General features: G+C 41.6%; 1 protein-coding gene across 7 annotated transcripts in view; it reads left to right on the top strand.

The window, feature by feature from the left end:
- Positions 1-23,188, top strand: part of TBC1D1 (TBC1 domain family member 1) — a 104,018-nt gene that overhangs the window by 14,246 nt on the left and 66,584 nt on the right. The window contains exon 1 of one of the 7 annotated variants that reach the window (XM_054065451.1): positions 17,889-18,003. The exons of the other annotated variants lie outside the window; for them this stretch is intronic. Within the exon in view, the coding sequence (XP_053921426.1) occupies positions 17,974-18,003 (30 nt within the window). The 5' untranslated portion in view covers positions 17,889-17,973. Of the gene's footprint in view, positions 1-17,888; positions 18,004-23,188 lie in introns of those variants that run through there. 7 annotated transcript variants of the gene reach the window in all.

Below are 23,188 nucleotides of genomic sequence, written 5' to 3' on the forward strand. Positions count from 1 at the left end.
CGATATCAGTGCCATTTTCTGACTTAAAGTCAGTGATAATGTCTTACTCAAGAAAATGAAATTAATCACTTGGATTGTAAAAAGAGATGCTTATTTCCACTCTTGCAGTGGCAGCAACATAAAATTATATTTTTTTGTGGTTTCTTGAGTCTCCCAAATCATACGGAAATTTCTGCTATGGAAAGCAATGCTTCGATAACTTCCTGGGACTTCAAGAGTATTGTATTCTGTATCAGATGACATTGTTAGTGTATTTTTCAACTTAAATGATACTGAAAGTAGCTGTGTTACATGTGCTATTATGTGTACCTCATTTTAGAGCCAAAGTTCATGGCAAGATTATTTATTGTTCCTTCACTTTTTCTGTTGTGGGATTGTAGCAGAAATAGAAAGCAGCAGAACTGAGGGTAAAATATAATTAGTGGGCTTGTGATGGCTTCTCACCTGACTACTAACAATTCCGTTTGTCTTATAAGGTCTGATGGTTGTGGCCTATGAAGTCCAGTACAGGTAATTGGAGAAATAATATCCAAGTATCTACCAAAGTTACAGCAGTTCTCTTCAGAAGCTTCCCTTTCCCATAGAGAAGAGCCTCCTTTCAAATTTCCAAAGAGAAGCTTGTTCTTAACTTAGTCTGAATCTGGCTTTTGGTAGCCCTATGCTCCCCTATGTCCCCTTGCACATGCCCACCTTTTCCCCTTCTTTCATATTATGCTGTGGTATCACTCAGTGAGACAGTTCAGAGCGATTTAATTATTCCAAAAGAAAAAGTGATACAGTTTCAATTAAATTAGCATCCTAACTTGATCACAGGACAGGCTCATGAGCCCTTTTCTGAGGGTCGGGTAAAAGCAAGGCCACACTATCTAGAGCAGAGATGAGGCCAAAGCTCAGATACCTGATTCAGTCAGTCTTAAACTGCTGTGGAATTTTAGTTGAGTGTGATATCCGGTGATATAGTGAGAAGAGGCAATTACTGTTATTCTTTTCTTTTTTTGATCTATCCTTTGTACATTCTCAGTATGTTCCTTTGTGCTGGCACTGATGTTTGTTCAGCTCTTTGCTGAGCTGCTTTAGGGACTAGGCTAAGAGAATTGAATTGTTTTCTGCCCCAAACCAACTCAATGTACCTCACTAGATCACCTTAGGTGTTTTGTCAAATTCCTAATTGACACAAATTTGGAAAATAAGCTGAGAACCTAAATTAATTTGGGACAACTTTTTCTTGGTGTTTTCACAAGCAGATGGTGGAAGTAGAATGTGGCACCAGAAGTACTCCAAAGGAGTTGGGCTGTGCAGCAGCAGGAAACCTGATGTTGTTTCTTTGTATGCTGACATAGATCCTAAAAGTAGGATCTCTGAGGCTAGAGGTGCACAGGGAGACTTGCATGCTTATTCGATCTCTGTATAAGTAACACAGAGGCACCTAGAAGCTACCAGTGAAGACTTCTTCCTCCAGCTACAGGAGGCTTCACACTTGCAAGCTCTCGTCCTGCTGGGGGACTTCAACCATCCTGACATGTGTTGTGGAAAAGTAGCACAGCAAGCTGTAGGCAATCAGGAGACTCCTAGAGTGCATTGAAGATAATTTCTTAACCCAGTTAATAGATGCCCCCACCTGAGGGGATGCGATACTGGACCTGATGGTCACCAATACAAGTTAGCTCATCAGTGACATCAAGATCGGAGGTGGCCTGGGCTGCAGTGATCATGCACTGGTGAAGTTCCAGGTCCTGAGGGATATGGGACAGGCAAGAATTATAGTCAGGACCCTAAATTTCAAGAAAGCAGACTTCCAGCTCTTCAAGGAGTTATTCAGTAGGATGCCCTGGGTTATGGTCCTAAAGGATGAGGGAGCAGAATGGAACTGGCAAATATTCAAGGAAGCTTTCCATAAAGTACAAGAGTGCTCAGTCCTCAGATGCAGGGAATCAGGCAGGGAAGGGAAGAGACCAGCACTGCTGAGTCAAGACCTGCTGGTCAAACTGAAGAGCAAGAGGGAACTTGCGCGGGCAGTGCAAGCAGGGACAGGGAACCTGGGAAGAGCACAGGGACACTGCCCAGTTGTTTAGGGATGGGGTCAGGAAGACCAAGGTGCAGCTGGAGCTGAACTTGGCAAGGGAAGTGAAGACATTATAACAAGAAGGGCTTTTACAGGTACAGTATCCTCTCTAAATGGGAGAGATATGGATTTGATGGGTGGTCTCTTAGGTGGATAAGAAATTGATTGGATGGTTGTATTCAGAGGATAGTGGTCAGTGGCTCAATGTCCAGATGAACATTCCTGACAAGTGATGTCCCTCAGGGGTCAGTACTGAGACCAGTGCTGTTTAATATCTTCATCAATGATATAGGGAGCAAGATTGAGTGCACCCTCAGCAAGTTTGCAAATGATACCAAGCTGAGCAGTGCAGTTGCCACACCAGAAGGATGGGATGTCAGTCAGAGGGACCTGGACAAGCTGGAGAAGTGGGCCTGTGTAAATCTTATGAGATTCAACAAGGCCCACATGCCAAGTCGTACACCTGGGTCGGGGCAATCTGCGGTTTCAATGCAGGATGAGGGATGATGTGATTGAGAGCAGCCCTGCAGAGAAGGGTTTGGGGGTGCTGATTGATGAGAAGCTTTACATGAGCCAGCAATGTGTGCTTGCAGCCCATAAGGCCAACCATATCCGGGGCTGCATCAAAAGAAGCGTGGCCAGCAGGTCGAGGGAGGTGATTCTGCCCCTCTATTCTACTCTTCTGAGATCTCACCTGGTGTATTGTGTCCAGTTCTGGTATCCTTAACATAAGAAGGATGTGGAACTGTTGGAACGAGTCCAGAGGAGGGCAACAAAGATGATCAGAGGGCTGGAGCAGCTCCCATATGAGGACAGGCTGAGAGAGTTGGGGTTGTTCAACCTGGAGAAGAGAAGGCTCCAAGGAGACCTTATAGCAACCTCTCAGTACCTGAAGGGAGCCTACAAGAAAGCTGGGAAGGGACTAGTTACAAAGGCATGTGATAGGATGTGGGGGAATTGGTATAAACTGGAAAGGGGAAGATTTAGATTAGACATGGCAAGGAAGTTCTTCACAATGAGGGTGGTGAGCCACTGGCACAGATTGCCCAGGGAAGCTGTGGCTGCCTCATCCCTGGAGGTGTTCAAGGCCGGGTCGGATGGCACCTTGAGCAGCCTGATTTAGTGGGAGATGTCCCTGCCCGTGGCAGGGGGGTTGGAATTATATGATCTTTAAGTTCCTTTCCAACCCAAACTATTCTATGATTCTATGATTAATATTCTATGATAATACAGTGTTAATTTCTTTGTGGCACACAGTACAATAACATATTGTGGACAGTGTAATTTAGTTAGTGAAAGAGAACATTCATAGTGTGAACAATCTGTTTTTAAAAGTGTAAAGATAGCTTTTGTCAACTATATGAATAAACAGAGGCCATATTTGTCATGTAGGTTAGTACAATCTCTCTAGTCTCAAGAGGAGTTTTGGCATGCATTGGACTATAGATCTGGTCCTACATCAGTGATCTTTCCTCAAGACTAGTGAAAACAAAACCTTTCTCTTTTCTCCGCTTCATAAGTTTCTCTGAAAAGCTTGGGCTTTAGCTCACTTGAAGCTACTTAAACATGGACATTCATGTTCAGGCGACTGTATTTTCTTTTTCCCAGATTCTAAAATGTCCCTAATGAGCAAACTCAAGCCATCCACATTAAAATATGAAGATGCCAATTCATAAATTATGATACTGAGTAAATAATCTTCATGAAATAGCTCCTTATTTTTCCATGCAATCAGCTTTTCATTTAGAGTTTTGCCTGCATTGGGCTGACATTTATGCTGTGCTCTCAAGGTCATCAGATGTAGGCTCTTTGGCTGTAGTGGAGCAGAAAATGAAAGCAGAGGAGGTATGTATAACCTCTGTATTTACTTTAGCAGCACAATCTCCCATCCTGTTATACGTCAAAGTGAATGATGGTAACAAATCACTTCAGTGCTTTCCCTTGCCCAGTGTAGACACAGTTGTTCTATATTTCTGTTTTTTTACCCTCTCTGTGGACATCAAGTTATGGGAAGGGTTGTGGGAAATGTTTTCCTAAAGAATGATTTGTGTGACTGGACAAATACAGGCTTAAATGGGTATGTGTGTGCACCCTAAAGGTTGATCATCGAGGATCTGATACAAGGATAGAGTGGATAATACCAGTTTATACTTGGTTTGTCCTGTGTATGAAACTACTGGTTGATGTGGGCTTCTCCTTTCTTTCCCACCCTGCCCCCACTTTTGCCAGAGTGACTGTGATTGATCTGTTGCTGGTCATAAAAACAACTTCACTGCTGATGGTTCCACTTGCATTGGGTTATGGTTGATCCTTCTACATTACTAATTGAATATTTTTCATTTGTAGGCTTCTTGTTTCAGCCTTTAAAAGAACCTCACAAAACTAGTTTCATACATGCCCAACATGCTTAAAAATTGTGTTCTTAGTAACCATGATGTATTGTGGCTGTTGAGTTGTTTTACATGCTGGACTTATAATTATAACATAATTAACTTTCAGTGGAAGAGAGAATAAAAGATGAAATTTGTAACTCCCTTAACTAACTTGAGATTTCTGGAGGCCACATTCAGCACAAAGGTGAAAAACAGAGCTTGCAGTTAAAATCTGGTTGTGTATTTTGCATCTATTCCTGTGGCTAACTGAAACAGAGATGTTTATTTGAGAGTCTAGAAAGCGCATTGTCCATAAATCTTACTTCTGAGTCTTTGATGTTGAAAACCTGTATGCTCTTTTAAGTTCTGGCTAGCTCCATTGAAGAGAGCAGACATATTTGCAGTAATAATATTGAACGTACTTGTAGATGCCTGCCTGGTTAGCACCTATAATACCTAGTATGTTATTTTTCTTCTTTCTAGCTTCAGATTTTTTTCCAATGACGGTTATGTTGTTCATGTGGGAAAAAATGGTTTCCAGTTTCTGTAGGTAATTTACTGAGAAAGATTTTTAATGATACAGAAGCATTCTTGAAAACAGATAAAAAGAAAAATGGTAACTATAATAGATTGGCATATTTAGAATGAATGTAGTTGGTTGAACACCATTATTAGGAAAACTTGGTTTCTTTCTTTGATTAAAAATGCAAATGAAAGTATGATGTATGTCTAGGAAGCAGTAATGTTCTCAAGTTTTAAAAAGAGCAAAGCGCCGTTTATCACTTCTGATTCTCTGCTGACTATTAAAACCACATTCTAATGTTCATCTGCAAGTACAAACAGCAGTGCTCCCTGCAGAGATCTCTAATTGAAACTGAATGCAGTGGCATTTCTAGAAGTTGTGTTGGGGCTGCTTTAGTTTGACCTGCAGTCCAGCACCAATGAGGTACTTTGATTTTGCAGGTTTAAGTGCATATTTCAAAATGGCACCATAGTGGGTGATGACTTTCTGGAATAAGGCACTCTGATTCCCAAAGCAGGACTGGGATTTAAGAGAGGAAGCAGCTGCTTCTGCAGAGCTCTGTGCAGTGTTTCTGCTCCCACGGAGCACTGTACAGCATTCCTGCCAATAATTTTTTCATACATAGCCAGGCCCTTTGAAAGTTTCTCTAATTGCAGGAAGTGAACTTCATTGTTCTCAAAAGGCATTAGTCCCCAGAATGCAAAACTGCTTTTCCCCGCCACTACCTTCACAACAGTTTACAGATTCACCATGGTTTAAGATGAGGTGTTTAAGTGCCACTTAGTGGCTGTCCAGAGCAAATGTAAGATACTGCAATAGATGTGACCGTTTTCACCAGCAGGGGAATTCCTCTCTTTATCTGGGAGGTATTGAAGGCTTAATCTAAGACTGGCTGAAATCAATCAGAAGAGCCCGGTGGGCTTTCAGTAAGAATTTCAGTACTGTCATTCCCATTTTACTGCTTATTTCCAAGTTGTCCTTTTGAAGTTCTGCTTGAGTTATCCTTGTGGTGTTGTTTTGGTTTTGTTTTGTTTTGTTTTTTTTTTTTTCAAAAAAAAGGCATGTAAAAGTATTGTAATGAGTTGATATGTTACTATGTGGTGAGCTAGCACAAGAGCCAACAGTAAGTAAAGGTGCTGTCTCTAAAACTGAAATGCTAGTATTCCTGAAGTTTATTCTTAGGTATTGAAATTCACAAAACAAGACACTTGCTTAACTGGGGTTAGTGTTTGGCATCAGCTGATGTTCTAGGATGCCTTAGTTCCCATCAGCAGACTATCTGGTAGGTGTGAAAACAATAGCTCTCAGTTATGTTCTGTGTGTCATGTAATATGCTTGTATCTGCCTAAGGACCAAAATTTCTCTTCTATACCCTTGAAGGACTTCAGAATATTCTTTACGTGTCTGTTACTAACTCTTAATAAATTAGTTACATCCAGAGGGCAATAAACCTCAGAATGCATGCATTGGTTGTGTCCAGGCTTCTGTCTTTATAGAAAAAGGTTTTCAGTGGGCACTCCAGAGGTAGGTTGTGTACTACAGAAGGCGTACTTCAAGTTTTTCTTCAAAAACAAGTCTTCTACCCACCGTTTCAGTTCTTGTGTTTTAATGGACTCTCCATATGCTGGCAAAGATTAGAAAATTCAGAAAAGTTCCCAGGAACCTCCAACAAACAAAACATAGGTTTCTGAGTTTTAGGTACATTTCTTGTCAGTTACAGAATAGAAACTGTCAAGATCTCAGGATAAATCATGGAATCATAGAATGGTTTGGATTGGAAGGGACCTTAAAAATCATCTAGTTCAAACCTCCCTGCCATGGGCAGGGACGTGTTCCACTAGATCAGGTTGCTCAGAGCCTCATCCAGCCTGGCCTTTAACACCTCCAAGGATGGGGCATCCACAGGTTCTCTGGGCTCCCCTGTTCCAGTGCCTCAACCCCTCACAGGAAAAGATGTCTTCCCAATATCTAATCTAAATCTTCCCTATTTCAACTTAAAAAGCTTTACTCCTCATCCTATCAGTATACTCCCCAATAAACAGCTCCTTCCTATCTTTCCTGTAGGCTCCCTTTAAGCACTGAAAGGCTGCTATAAGGTCTCCCTGGAGCCTTCTCTTCTCCAGGCTCAACAACCTCAACTCTCTTAGCCCATCCTCAGAGGTGCTCCAGTCCTCTGATGATCTTCATGGCCCTCCTCTGGACTTGCTCTAACAGATCCATGTCCTTCTTGTGTTGAGGACTCCAGAACTGAATACAGTGCTCCAGGTCAGTTCTCATGAGAGTAAAGAGGCAAAATCACCTCCCTTGACCTGCTGGTTACTCTTCTTTTGCTGCAGCCCAGGATGTGGTTGTCTTTCTGCACGCACACATTGTCTGCAAGCACACATTGCCGGCTCATGTTGAGCTTCTCATCCACCAGCACTCTTCCAGGCTACTCTCAGTCCCTTCACACAGCTTCAGACTGTGCACTTCCAACCAGTCCAATAAAAAGCATGTACATGATAAATGTTCATTACCCAAATAACCCTTGGTGACCTGACTTTTACGCACACACATGCACAGGCACATCAGTCTGTTCTAGAAGTCTTGATACCAGCTTGAGACAGCTCAATGGTACTTGAATTAGTCCTGAGGTAGTCTCAACTCGAGTTCAGTCCCAACTGGATTGTTGGTGAAATCAAAGCATGTATATGGGGATGGCATTATGAATCTACAGTGAAAGAATGTAATATTTGATTATTATTATTATGTTAGCTCTTGCTGTTTGGCTGTGTATTACAGCTTTTTGCATGTTGGAAACAAACTGGGAAAATGAGCTAAAGCTGGCCTCCATTCTACTCATAAATTACGACTGAAATGAGGATTTATTGCATCCTGGGGTAGAAGACCCTATTCAGCTAACCTCTGAGGTTCACTTATTTATTTGGGTCTTTGTGCTTGAGAACACATTCAAGTACGTGAGGTCAGACGCACAAGTTGCACTGTATCTGAACTTACCAGACTGTCTGAGTGAAGAGTTCAACTGTCCAGTCCATATGTCCAGCTGTCTGCAGGTTTGTCATGGAATTCCAGAATTTCCTGTTGGTATGGGAATACCCAGGAGAGCAAAAATGGCAGCATTGGTCCTTGATTATTTTATTGTAATTTGATCTCTCTCTATATCTATTTATTTATTTTGGTAGTGTACCACACACCCCACAAATATTTTGGGCTTTATTCCTGAAAATATACACACATTTCCCAAATTCTACCTACTACAAGAGTCTTAAGTGAAATGACACAGCTATCAAGCATTCTCAGTGGTAAGACATGGTTAAAGAAACCTGTAGTGAGGGAATGGGGAGTGCGTTTGTTCTGCGTGGATCCGTGGTTGTGGGATAGCTGACTCAGCGCACGAAGGCTTCCATTGTTCTGGCAGATTAGCGGAAGCACAGTCAGCACATATGGCTGAAATGTGCAGTGGTGTCTTACAGTAAGATATCCTGAGCCCTTTGAAGTGATGCAGCTTTATCAAAACCACAAGAGCCATATGGACAAACCCTGTTGCTATATTTTTAAAGTCTCTGTATCGTATGTTGTATTTCACAGATGTTTCCCAGAGTGTTTTTAGGAGTCAAACAGAATTGACTTAAAATAACTAAATGTGGACTGTTGTTTGTAATGAAACTGGGGACTACAAACATGTGAATGGAAAGCCAACTGAATTGTAGGGAAAGTTTTTTAAGATCACTAGAGACAGTGTTTGAATCTTGGTTTTAAAGATGTTTAATTGCTGTTTTCTGGTTTTTTTCTGTTAACTGAGTGACAGTATGACTTTAGCCAAAATCAGAACAGCAAAGAATCCACATCATTACTAAAGATACATTTGATGGGTTAATAAGCCCTTAGAAGAGGGAAGGAAGGTGAGAGATAAGAAACAGTAAGTTAAAAGTATGTGCAAGAAGAAATTGCTGATAAAGTTTTCCACTTGTAAGACAGCTGAGAAAGAAAATAATCAACAGCATGACATGGCAAAATAAAAATCTCAGATAATTTAATAAAAAGGCAAGATTTATGTGCACTGGACAGAATTCCCATACATGCAAACCACTATATTAGTAGGTTTCCAGCAGTATTGTTGATTCTGTATTACACAGGAAATATCTAGGGAAAGGCTGTGCTGCAGCTTGTTATCAAATGAAAGGCTGGTGATGAGAAGTGGTGCAGAGCAAGGGCCAGGCGGGTTGGTGCGTGCATTTCTTAATCAACTGTGAGGGACTGGTGTAGTTCTCAGCAAGCTGCTGGAGTTCTCCCACCGGGGTTTTGTCCAAGAGCACTGGAGCAAGGACGCTTATGATATGAGGGCAACATTACAGAAATTAAAATTTCTTCAGCTTGATTCTGGAAAAGAACAGGACAATATGGTATTTGTTTCTTCTTTTTGTAATCTGTGCTTAAGATGTGTAACATTTAGCAGCAGCTCAGTCTGCAATCTCAGTGGGAGCAGGGTTGGATCCTTCTCAAAGGAATACGTTTTGCACCCATGTGCTCATTGTATGTAAATTGCAATATAGTTCCACTGACTGTAGGTAAGTTCTGGACCCTACACCTGCTGAGAGATAAACCTGAACTGATAGTTTTTATTGTTAAGCTTTTTCCAGCAAAACCGAGAATATTATGGGTTAAGGGTGGAATACTTAATACTTGAAATTTTTCTCAAACTGTTGCGTTTTTCAGTTTACTGAAATGGATGTTGCTTTAGAGTATCTGAACTACAGTAAAAGTCTGGTAGAATCTGGACTATAGGGTTTGGAGCTGTATTCGGTTATGGGAAATTATTGTGCTTTTGGCATGTATCAGTGCTGTTAGAAACAGATTTATTAAATAAGTTGTGGAGAACTGAGAAGACTGGCTACTTTTTATGGCTCTCCATACTGTGGGTCTCAATATTCTTTCCTAGTTTTCTCCTGTTGCAACTGAAGCACATGAAATAATATGCTTAGGGTAGTGGGATTATTTTTGTTTATAGTTAATTGTATGAACAAAGAGCTAGGCTGTGACTGAAAAATTATACATGCAAAATTGCTTATTTTACATTATTCATTAATGGAGTGTTCTACTAGGATAAAATTAATAAAGACATCTTAACTTACATGAAGTCCCATGTAATGGAAATAGGCATTCATAGTATATGTATCACCCACAGCGCATGGGGACTTGGTAAACTTTATAATTATGTTTGGATTTTAACCAGTCATTTTCTATCCGTAATCTAGTTTTCTTTGACACTTTTCTACACCTTTCTTTTACTACATAGCTTATTCATTATTGGAAGTAGAAGAGCTTAGTATTTAATTATTTCTTTTTGCCAGTGTGAAGTAGCACTTCTCCACAAAGGAAATGAAGCATGGTTTCAAATGAAGTGTCTTTCTTCCCATCTCATTACCTTAGGTTAACAATATAAGTTTCAAGGTCAAGGAACACTAAGTATAACCTTTAATTAATTGCATTTCAGAAGATACTTAAACTTTGAGAGGTTTTTTTTTCTCCTGAGACCTTTCAGTGTTTGCTGCAAGGATGCAATAGGGGGCTGGAGGGAAAGAGTGCAAAGTCCTTCCATAGCCATATATCTACTTCCAGTGGACATTAATCTCCATGAAGATGATTAGGGGACTGGAGCATCTCTCTTATGAAGAAAAGCTGAGCGGGCTCAATCTGTTTAGGTTGGAAAAGAGAAGACTAGTGGAGGACCTTATCAGTGCTTATAAATGTCTAAAGGGCAAGTGTCAAGAGGATAAGGCCAGACTCTTCTTAAAGGTACACAAGGGGTAACAAGTACAAATGGGAACACTCGAAGTTCCACCTTAACACAAGGAAAAACTTCATTAACATGATGCTGATTGACCATAGGAACAGGCTGCCCAAGAGAGGCTGTAGAGCCTCCTTCTCTGAAGAGTTCCAGAACCAGCTCTAGGGGAACCTCCTTTAGCAGGATGGTTGGACCGGATGACCTCCAGAGGTCTCTTCCAACCCTAACCATTCTGTGATTCCTAATTGTCACATCCTTCATGTCCAATTGTCAGGGTGATTTTTAAAATAAGCAATCTTTCATTATTAACATTTTATGTTTTATTCTGTTGTGTCAGTGTGTGCAGGTGTGTTATCATCCCTGTGCCAGCTGCTGCTCTCTCCTCTACAGCTACCTTAGCAGCCTGGAAAGCTCACCTAGTTGTCCCATAGCTTGTTGACACTGAGAAGACCAAGAAATATTGCCCTGCAGAGAGAAAAACAGGAGGTTTCCAACTGTTTCAGCCACAGTCAAGACCTAGCTGATGGTATGAAGGGCTCAACCTGTGTCTTTGTCACTGCACATTGGGAGCATCCTCATTTGTTTTGAGCTCTGTAATCTGTCTCTGCAGTTTGCTAGTTTGCTCTGCTTGTTCTTCACTCTTCCTGCTGCAGTTTCACAGCTGCCAGAAAACCCTGAATCACAAAACAGAAAAAATGTGTGGAACCTCTGATGTCTCTTGTGTGGCAGTTCACACTATGTGCTGAGTTTCCCCTGTTGTTCATTTGCCACATTGTTCCTGTGGGTTTTTTGCATCCAGCTATTTGGATCAAAGTGATCTCTTCACAAGTCTTCTTCCTGGGCTGTTCTCCAGATTCAAGCTGTGGATTTTTTTTTCTCATTTTTAGATATCTGATCAGTTGTTCACAATCGGATCACTCTGCATTGTACGTTTAATCTTGGTCCAGCACAAATGTATGATTGTGCTTGAGTAGAATTAGTCAGAACCCATGGCAAGTTTCCTGACTGCTGTTAAGCTGCTTTTTTTTTTTTTTTCCCCCTGTCTGTGGGAAGACGAAAAATACTCAATCCAGCATAAAGCTTGCCAATCCAAAGTTTACTCATGAATGGTTTTGGAAGTGTTTGCAGTGGCAGGATGATTTCAGACCAGATGAACATTTAGTATCAGAGGGCCTTAATGTTTACAAATGGGCAGTAAGACCCTAAAGTAGCTTGTGTTTATTGTTACACTGATTATATATAGCCTTGGTTACCACTCTTTCTTTCTCTGCAATATTGCTTTCCCTCTGTATCTGGGTTTTGTGGGTACCTTTGACTTGCATCATGTTTGTTGGTCAGATACTGTACATCTAAATGTGTCCTTTTACCAGCTTCTCTTCCTGTAGCCAGCTTCAGGTGTTGAAGGTAAAGCAACTTTTTTCTCAGTTTAGGTTTTCTGTAATATTCATCCTTATGCAAAGAAAGGTCCCTTCTGGGATGATGGTTTCCCATTTGATGAGTAGTATTTTCTCCAGTCCCTTGTTCGATGAAGGACTTCACCAAAACCTTTCTACTTTGAACTTTCTAATGCTAAGAGATGATCCAATCCATTCAAGATATCTGACTGGTCAGCCTAGCATCTGCTGTCTTCCAGAACTCCCTTATAATGAAGCATAAGAAAACAATCAGTTTTCTCTAGATAGACCTTTTCCAAATCAAAAAGAACATCTGAATGCTTCTTTGTCCAAAACAGACCCACAGGGAAGACTAATAAGATGATAGTAGCAACTGAGAAAGCTACTTCAACCTCATGATGCATTTTATCATCTCATGACCTCACTCTCGTTGATCTAACCTTGCCTACAGGACAGTGCTTGCCCAAGCAGGACTTCATTCCACTGTCAACTGAGCAACATAAGCCTTGGGCTCTTGTGCTTCTGTCCTAGATGGGGTAGGATCAGCTTTCCCTTCACAGATCCCTCCTTCCCTCAGTCCTCTCACTGAGATCCAGGATCCCAAATGAGCCTCAGCACATGGTAACTCTCTTATGCTCTGACACTTTGTTGGAGAGGGCATGGTTACTGTTGATAGGGAAGAAAACAGATAACCCATTACCAATGCTGCTCTTCATTCCCAAGTGGGGAAATGCTAATGTCACTTGAATCAAAGCATTTTAGCACTTACAAATTTTGTAGCAGAAAAAGAAATCATTTAAAAGCTAAAACCTACAGGAGTGGCTGAAAAGGGCTCTACTGCTGATCCAGTGTCCAGCACACTGGAGAGGAATTTTTCTCTTTTATGTGACCCATGGGGAGTGAATTGCATGTTATCTCTGGGCGCATTTTTCGTATTTCCTACTGGTTAGCAGACAGCCAAAAGCACTTCAGTCTATACTTTTAACTCACTAATGGTACAAAGAAGATTACCCAAGACATTGTCATTTCTGTTTCCACTGAGTATCTGGAAACCACTAAGAAAGTAATCCTGTTCTCTTTGGCGAGAGCTGGATTTCATCTTCAGTGTGGATGTGCAGCTCAGGGCAGTGGGCTTCTACACACTTTGTGGTAAGGGGACAGCCACTGATGATCAGTGATTAGCTGGCAAGTCTTGCTGTTGTCTCTCATTAGGGGGCTGATGTAGATCTCGTTTGGCAAAGTACTATGTTTTTGTGTTTAATCTCTTATTTTATTTTGTATTGAGGAAAAATGAGTTTACTTATAATTTAGCCAAAAGAAATAACAAAGCTCACTCTTTTCTTCACCATAGTATCTCTTCAGAAGCCAGCTAGTCAAGCTTGATCAAGTTTCTAGATAGAATGAAATCTTCTGGATTATTCTTTTCCTTCAGTGGATCTAGATGAACCATTTGTCCTGTCTTTCATCATATGGAGATGCCATAAATGTGTGGGATTTCCTTAATAGAGGTCTTTCTTTTGGTATCTTTTAATACAGCTTTATGTAAGAATCAAAACTAAGTAATAAAGGATAAAAATTGTGCATTGTTTTAAACAAAGGCCAAATAATGGGTAATGATAAGTGCTGGCAGACATATTCTTTTCCTGCATTTTTTCAACTGAATTTACAAAGACCAGCTTGTGTAGAAATTAAACCTGTAACAGTGAATGCAGGCAGAGGGGATAATTCATGACAAGAACAGCTGCCAAAACATGTTTAAGTAGAACACTGAGGAAAAAGCTTCAAAAGTGAATGGAGTCTGCTGCAAAACCACCACCAGAGTTAACACAAAACAACAGGAGAGGTCAGGTCAGGTCGCAGGTAATACAGTAGTGGCTATACCCCTAATGCAACTTCCTGTGAGACTTCATTCTCTGATGACTTGCTGTGAAGACTCAAAACTATTTACAGCCTGAAGAAAGCTAAAATAAGAGGAGAATGAGTCAAAAAATACTCCTCTCCCAGCTTAAAAGGTTGACTGTAGTTTCCTTTATTCTTAATTTCCTTATCTCTCACAGCTCTTTGCTTATCTCTAAATGGTTTCTTTTAATGCAGAGAGCTTTATTGCAGGAGCAATGATGGGGGTATTTTTGTCTGTGTAAATTTATGAAGGACATCTGTAAAAGTGAAAGATCATCTTTCTTACAATCTAAGCTTTTTGTGGCTTTGAAGCATTTTAATTGTTACTATTTTAAAAACAGTCACAAATATCTTGCTAATATTTTCCATGATAACATGGAACAGTTCATAGGAATGAAGGGGTTTGTTTTGTTTTTCAAAAGATCATAAACTTGGATAAGGTGGTGTCAAGTGCTACTTACTGTTTATGCAATACAGATGTCATTCTGTGGCCCTTAATTTTTCCCTTTACCCAAAATGGATATATAGTATTTTTGGAGAAACTGTTATTTGCACAAGCCATACTTGAAATAGAAAAATACAGAGGTTCTGTTTTTAGAAAGCTGAACATCCTGAAAAATTAGTGCAGTTATTGTGCCTACTACATTGCTAAATCTATCTTTTTTTTTGGAAGGTTATCTATCTTTTTTTTTGGAAGATGAGCAACACAGTGACCTTTTTATTTACATGGAAGAATTTCATGCATTACCAAACATTTTTATATCTGAACACTTAATCCTAGCTGCCAGCTGTTTCCCAAATGCCAATGAGTGTGCCCACTCCTTCTTCCTCCAAAGCTGGCGGTGAACTAGCATGCCTGAAAGTCACGTTAACAACAGAAGCTGGAATTCATTCACTGTCACTCTTATCACCTAATTCAGTGTCTTCACCACAAGACCACTCTTCCTTCCAGTACTATAGAAGCACGTAGAAGGTTTCAGAGTGCATTTAAAGTCATGCAAACATCCCTGTAACAATTGCGTGCAACAGGTTTAGAAGGTAAATAGTGTGAAGTAACACACTAGGGATGGCTCTTTGAGCCAGTTGCAGTTAGGGCTAGAAGCCAGATCTCCTGGCTGACATTAGTGTTCAACATGGACTCAGAGGAGATGTGTATATTGTTAGTTTAAAACTGTGGAAGGATGCCAGTTAGGAAGGAGCAGCTGGAAAAACTCCCAAGCAGATGGGATCTCCTCAGAGAAAAAGAAGAAATAATTATTTAGAAATAATATTGTTCAGAGTCAGTGTTAGAGAAATGCAACTGTAATGCTACCACCAAAGAATGGATCCATAAAGCTATAGGCAGCACATAATGAGGAACATTCTTCCTTGCTCTTGCTCTCACTTGCTCCTATGTTGCAAACCCGGTTCTGTACTTTATATGGTAATTCTTCTAGTGTTCTTGTAAGTTGCCTTGTTTTAAACCCTGAGAACAGATGTCATTTATTCATGTTTGTGCTCTATACATCGTGAACAGTAGCAGCAGTGAAAACTTCTTCTGTGTATCAGGCCAATAAACCTTTAGAGACCACTACCAGAGTGGTGACCACCAGTCATTTGTTTGGCTTATGGCTAAGAACACTCATGCAATCCAACTGCCATGTCCACTATTGTAATGACAATATAAGCGGTTGATTCTCCTTGTGAATCACCTCTACTTTAACCTGTAGAATTATTATGGAATTGATTCCTGTTCTCCTTTTATGAAAATTGCAATGTATTTGTTATGATTTTCATTCCAGAAACTGTAGCATAAGTTGTAAGATGATTAAAAACCAGACCCAGGCTTTGGGATCTCCAACTATGAGAAGGTTGCTGTAAGTTGCATGGATGTTTATTAGCTCATACTGGTTAATGTTTTGTGTCTCCCTGCCAAATGTTGCTCAGGAAAGGATTTCAAATTCCCACTTGAAATTTCTTACCCTGATTTTCTGTGTGTCTTTCATCAAGCCAACAAATCTGGTGAAGACTCAGATGGGTAAACTAGTATTTATCTAAAGCGCACCAACATCCAGTGGCGGCAGATTTCCCCAGTCCTGCCGCTGCTAGCTCAGCTGGGCCACGGTGCTGCCAGGCCAAGATAGGTCTGGGTCGGCACTGCCATGCAGCAGCTCACACATCCACCACAGTTGGATACCTCTGTTCTTGGACTACCAGCAATGCACTGGCCGTGACAAAGTCATCATGTTTCACTGGCACAGTCCTTTCTTTCATGCCACATTTTCTGAGTAGGTGTTACTGTTCTGCAGCAGCATTCAGGTTTGTTGTTTTGTGGTTTTCTGTTCCTCAGGAGGAAGCGGGTGGAAGCGTTGTGCTCAGGTACTGTAGATGCTGCAGGTATGACCTGAGAAGAACTGATTTTGTGCTGCCCCCTCAACCCACCCTGGCCCATTATCTCTCACACAGCTAGCATTCCGGCACTTGCCACAGCATTAGGAGGTGGTACAGCTCTCAGCAGCTTTGTGTGAACCAAACCCTAGGGTGCAGGATGATGCAATCTGAAGGAGGGGCTGAAACTGACCCTTTCCTGCCCCATTTTGCTGTGAGATTCTCCCCAGCTTCTCTGTGTGTGTGTCACTTGTGTTCCAGTGGACATTTAATAATGCAGATGAGTGAGACAGCATTGGCTCTAAACTCAAATATTCCTTCAGCTGTGAGCATGCAAGTGCGACCACATGCAGGATACTCTCCCAGCAGGGTGACTTGTCTCAAGGTATCTTTGGGCAAAGAAAAAAGCAGAATATGGCACTTCAACACCTAACTTTGAGCAGTAGAATTTTATTGGGAAGAAGTGTAGAACAGCCCCTTGGGCTTTCCTGTTATAATTTTGCAGACATAGTTTTTCACTTTGTTTCTATGAGGTGATGGAGACTAAAGGGCTTTTTGTTTTGGGCCTAATGGGTTATTTCCTGTGAAATCCAAGCCTTTTTTTTTCCCTAGCTCTTTGCCCTTCCTCCAGACTGAGGAAAATAAGTTGTTTTCAGGTAGCCCTCCAGCCATGGCATAGGGATGTGTGTTCACAGGCACTCCAGCTGGAGTGGCAACAGGAATGAACACCTTTCCTGTGTGGGTGGCAGGTAACATCTCTTCACCTGCTGGAAATATGCAGACCAGTGACTTGTGCCGTACTGTTTGTTATTTCTCCTCTTTGGCAGCAGTAAAGCTGCTGGCGGGTGATGTCTAATGTCATTACTGACATGAATGGCAAACCCTCGCTATAACAAAGACATTGAGGTCCTGAAGCACATCCAGAGAAGAGCAACAAAACCGGTAAAGGGGCTGGAAAATGAGTTTGAGGGGCAGCTGAGGGAACTGGGGTTGTTTAGCCTGGAGAAGAGGAGGCTGAAGGGAGACCTTATTGCTCTTTACAGCTACTTGAAATAAGGTTGCAGAGAGGTGGGTGTTGGTCTCATCCCCCAAGCGGTACGTGATAGGACAAGAGGGAATGGTGTCCAGCCATGTCAGGGGAAATTTAGATTGGACATTGACTGGAGAGGGGCAGATTTAGGCTAGACATAAAGAATTTCTTCACCGTGATAGTGGTGAGGCAGTGGCACAGGTTGCCCAGGGAAGCTGTGGATGCCCCATCCCTGGAGGTGTTCAAGGCCAGGTTGGATGGAGCCTTGGACAGCCTGACGCGGTGGGAAGTCTAAAGTCTTTTCCAACCTAACGATTCTCTGATTCTGTGACTGGAGGTGTAACATTCCACACTGTTTTCAGATGACTTCTTGCTCAGCCCTTTATCGTTACGGCTCACTTTCCCAGGCGCGCACGCTGCCTGCGGGGCGGCCCCTGCCCGGCCCCTCCCCTGGCGGAGCGGCGGGCGGTGCCGCGGCCCGGGCGGGTCCCTCCGCGCTCAGGAGGCGCCGCAGCCCGCGTTCGCCGCAGCTCCGAGGATGTCACCGTTGTTCAGCTGGGTGGCCAAGGTAGGCGGCTGTCTGCCTGCGGGGGCTCGTTCGGCTTCGAGGCGAGGAGGGAGCGCAGCCTTGTGCAGTGTTCGGCGCTTCGGGCGGGCGGGGAGGGCTGATGCAGCTCCGGGTGGAGAGGCTGAAAACGGAGCTGCCGTTCTGGTTGGGGTTGTTCTGGCTGCGGGGCTGTGGAAGGCGAGAGCTGAGGTTGACGCCGCGCAGAAGGGGTGGTCTGACCCCCTAAGGCTTCTTGCAGCTCTGGACGGTGTGTAACAGCGCTCCCTCTGCTTGCTCTGGACTTTTTCCCTGTTTTTCCTTCATACTCTAATTTATGAAGAGTGATAAAGTTAAACGAGTAAGTCTCCCGTTAAAAGTTAAGTGTGACAAGTCATGTGCTGGCTTCTACATCTGTGTGTTTAGGGATCCAGTAGGATTTTCCGCTGTAACTGTGAAGCTATGTACAGATGCAAAGCAGTAGATGTGGGTTAAGAAGTTTAGAATATAGTTTCTAGCCAATGTTTCAAATACATATTTTTTCCAAAGTAACATTCTGAATTTAAAATGAGCCGTATGTGATATTCTGTCATGAAGCACAGTAGAAAGTGTAGAAGAGGACAAGTGAGTGAAACTACTATATGAAAGGCAAGAGTTGGGGGTTCCTTGGAGGAATTGTCTGGGAAAACAGGACTTCAGCATAACAGGCAGCCTAGCCTACTGGAAGCCACATAAAACCTGGTTCTTCCTCCTGTTTTGCCAGGTGTAAACGATCAGTGGCTTAATCACTATTGTGCATCCCTCTCACTGGATATGTAAGACGTGAAATACCTACTCTGGGAAAGTAGTAAGAAGGGAGTGTGTGATAGTGTTACCTTCGTTCAGCTAGAAGGATGTGCTCTATTTTGTCTTAAAAGGGCCATGCTTGATTTTAGTCGTACCCTGAAAAATAAAAGTCTATCCTTTCCTGTTCCAACTTGGTGTTTGTTCATTTTTTTTTCTCTGTTTAAAGAGCTACCAGGTGGAGTGCTTGTTAAAGTAGTTCCCTTTCCTGTCGTCACTGTGGGTCTACCTTGTGGGTGATGTAAGGCTTGATTTGCCGCGTTACCCAAGGGAATGATACTGGCTGATTTCCATGCAGACTTTTACACACATGTCAATCTCGCATACAGGTGGCTGCTGTCAAAAATGAGTAATGTGAGTGATGCTGTGAGTAAATACTTCAGGGATGCCACCAAGGAATGGCCTGATTTCCCTCCTCGTTGTTCACTTGTCAGCTGGACAAAGCAGCTAGTCAGAGAGGAGTTAGTCTTGGAGGAGGTACAAGGCAGAACTTGTAGCACACAAACTTGGCTGCATTTTTAGAGGGACCAACAGAAACTTTTGCAGAAACACTTCTAACTCTGCTTTCAGGAGTGCTTGCTGGGCTTTTAGAACTAATTATTGCAATACTGGTTCCTCACAAGTGTTTAGTTTTATTATTTGGATGGCCATTAATCATCAGCACTTTATTTGGGAGTCAAGGTGAAGCAATATATTTAGAAACATAAAATAAAGGTTGTTAACAGAGAAAGCTTTCTTGACAGAATCTGATCAGTAAAAAATGTAGGAACTACTGCTGTAGGATTTCAACACAAACAACAAACTTTTCTAGTTTTTATAAGATTACGGCCCATTCCAGAAGAGGCAACAGCTACAGGACATAGTGGGGAGGAAACTGCCCTCCTTGAAAGAAAGCTGTCCACCTGCTTCTATTACTTAAAAAAGAGTAACTCCCCATCCAGTAGTGAGTGCTTAGTGTCACCAGGCAAGTTCTCAGGTCCACAGATATTTATGAGTTAAATAACTTACTCCTGTGTGCTATAAAATTGGTCACTAGTGTTTGAACATTACCTCTTAATATGCCTTCAGTACAGGTTTTTAGATGGTGTTTTACCCACCTTGTCACCTAACTTCATGCGGGCTCCTTGAGGATGAGTTTTGTCGTGCTATCAGGCCAGGTTCTGGGGCCCATTCTGGACTGGAGGATAAAGCCCTGCTTCAGTCTTACACGGGCTGGCGTTGCCCACATTGGCCCTGCAGATGCTAGCTAAACCACCGGAATGATGACTCGGTGGATAATGAATTCTTAAGTACTGATTTGTTTTAGTCTTCTTAAATGATTTAAATAAAAAAGAATAGTTATACCTGTTTTTCCTGCACAGTTTTATACAAAGTCAGACAACTGACTTCAGGGAAACCTTTGACTAAGCACCTTCAAACACAGTTTCTTGAAAGTATAAACTATCTTTGCATTGTTTTGGGTAGACAATACCCCAGTTTTGTAGATACAGATATTTTAATCTGTATTCAGTTTAGTTCACTGCAATAACTGTTACTAAAAGTGAAGAAATCAGTTTGGAGTTGAAAAACACGAAAGCTTTCAGACTGCAAGTAATAGCTAGAAATGCTGATTTTTTTTTTACTGCAAGCACTGTGATACTTGGAGACTATTAATTCATCAGTAGGAGATAATTATACAGTGATAGTTAAGACTAATTTTGTTTCCACTGTTTCCATCATATTTAGTTTAAGTAAAAAAAAAACAAGTTCAGTGTTAGTTCTCTACAATTGACTTCATTTTATAATGCGAGTTTCTATTCAGAAGCAACTTGACAGAAACCGGAATTAAATAACTGATTGCTAAAGAAATAGAAAGAAACAGTTCTTAGTCTGATAAATTGTGTAAATAGAGAATGTATGTCTGTCCTCAGATTCTCAGTTAAGCAATTTATACATAGTGCCTTTCTAGTTAGAAAAGAAAAGGGTACCATATGCAACATAAAAGCTATGTTGAGCTTCAGCTTATTTTGTCTAAGGATTATAAACCAAAGGAACCAATGAAGAGAATGACTATGATAAAATGCAAAGCAAGGCTACGTTATTTAAATCAAGGTTTATTCTATAAAGATTTTGCTGATATGGGTCAGTCAACACTGGTCAGCTTCCTCCAACCTTCAGGATAGCAGCTGGGTACTCCCAGTTCCCTGCTGAGAGATGTGGAGTTTATTGCTGCAGCCTACAGAACCTTCTGGCTCCCAGTGTTAGCAAAATGATTTGGGTTTACTGTGTAGCTCTCCTCAGCTGGCTTGACTAATCTTGGACCAAGAAGCTGATCATTTGGATTTCTTCTGCTCTGAAGATCAGATTTTAGGGTATCTTCACTATATATGCTCTGAAATTCCCAATAACAAAAGCAAGAATAATGCTGCTGTTTTATTTTTTTTCCCCCTTAGGACTGCTATGTTAGAATTGCCTGTATGCTTTCTTCAGTCTGGGAAGCTCTCAAGGTGTCGAAACAGAAATTTTCTACTCTATTCAGTGCAGCAAGGCTTGGTTACTTGGCTTGTGCCATGAAGCATTACCGAAGTAGTAACTATAGTGATATTGGAAATGCCACTTATTTTTCTTGGACTCGTACCTTATTATGCTGTGTTCAAATTGATCTTGCTAATGTTTTGCCATTTTTTCTACTGTTTTCTGTATAGAGTGCCTAACAGACCTCTGGGGTGAGAATGGGTGGGAGTAACAATTGACTTCTTGGTATAGGTCAGAGGCTACAAATGAAATTAATTTGCCTTCTGGATGAGATGGAAAAGGAATAAGAGGCTGAAAATCATGAAGTCTGAGAAATGCCCTCTCCTTTTTTTCCTATTTACAAATGTTCTGGAAGGACAGTCTTGGGGTTTTTTTCCTGGTCTGTTTTAGGGTCTATCACACTTATTTATGAGTGTGTTTTGTTCCATCTCAACTGACTTGCCTCTTTCCTTTATTCCCTACAGCTTCCAGCAAAATTGAACACCTTTGGGTGTCTTTAATCCCACCAATGACTTGTATTTTAGCTGAATGAAGCAAGATTTGGTATCTTAAGAAGCCCTCACAACCAGACATTTTAACACTATCTAAAGCCTGATAAACGTTGAAGTTTATTAAGCCTGTCTTAGTTTAAGCCTGTCTTTTGAGATGGTAAATTATTTGGGGAAATGAATGAATAGTGGTGCTATCCTATGGTGTATGACCCCTGTTTGTGCATTTACTCCCCAAACCCCTTTTTGTAAATGAATTTGAGTACTTGGACAGTGTGTCAGGGATCAGAGCGGTAATAGAGAACTAGTGTCAGGGAAGAACTGGGAATCATTGGGGAGAGAAGGCTCAAATGTTGCAGTTTAACTTGTAGATGAATCTTCTTGAGGCCACTTAGGCTGTGGGTGGGGCTGGAGGGACAGACCCTCACTTGTCTCCCAGGCCGGATGCGGCAATGCAGCAAAGAGAAAGTTGAGATTTCTGCCAGAGCTGGATTTTGGTGCCCGAGTTCACGTAATGCACCTGACAGAGAACACTAGGTTGCTCCTCGGTTTGTTTCTCCAGATCAGTTTTGTTTGGGGAAAAAATGTTGTTACCAATTGCAGCTTTCAGATAAGTGCAGATTATCACAAAGCTCCTAGCAGTTGACACACACGGTTTTCTGTATGCCAGTCACTCTTCACCTTCCCCCACGGGGGTCTGGGTGATGACTGAGGAATATGTGTTCGGCATTTGAAATGAACTCAGTTCAGTGGTGAAACCCCTCTGTTACTCAGCACTTCCCTTTGGAGCTGTTCACTTTTCTCCTTTGTCCTTCCACTTCTTTTTGTGCACACCAGCCCTGAATTGCACCCGCTCTGCCTAGACGTCCCCATTTTGATGGGAGAGGATCAGAATACGGTCTGACTCACATGGCTTTTATGTGGCTGGGCAGATGTAGTAGGGCAGTATCCTCTGCATTTGTAAGGTGCATTACAGGTACTTAGTAAGGAGTAGAACTTTCCATAGTGAGATTCCTGGCCATTTAGATTGCAGATTATAGAAGTTTTTCTCTTGAATAATTTATGCCTTTCTGAATAAATTTCTTATGAGTATCTACTTTTGGGTTCTTGTTGACCTTCAGATATAACAACAGGCCAAGACTGACAAGGTAGCTGAGCTTGCTGTTTTGTGCAGGTCCTCCTTTCTGCATCTCAAAATAGAACTTTAGACTTCAGTCAAAAGCTGCTTTGCTGAAAAGCTCTCTGGAAATCAGTGCTCATGATTTCTTCATGTAGTTAACATTTTTGGGGCCAAACAGATAGCAAAAATCTTAATAGATCCTGCAGGTTTGAGAGAAACTCCAGGTCTCATCAGAGGTGGATGG

Source organism: Cuculus canorus, chromosome 4, assembly GCF_017976375.1.
Source record: "Cuculus canorus isolate bCucCan1 chromosome 4, bCucCan1.pri, whole genome shotgun sequence".
In the NCBI taxonomy this organism is placed as follows: Eukaryota; Metazoa; Chordata; class Aves; order Cuculiformes; family Cuculidae; genus Cuculus; species Cuculus canorus.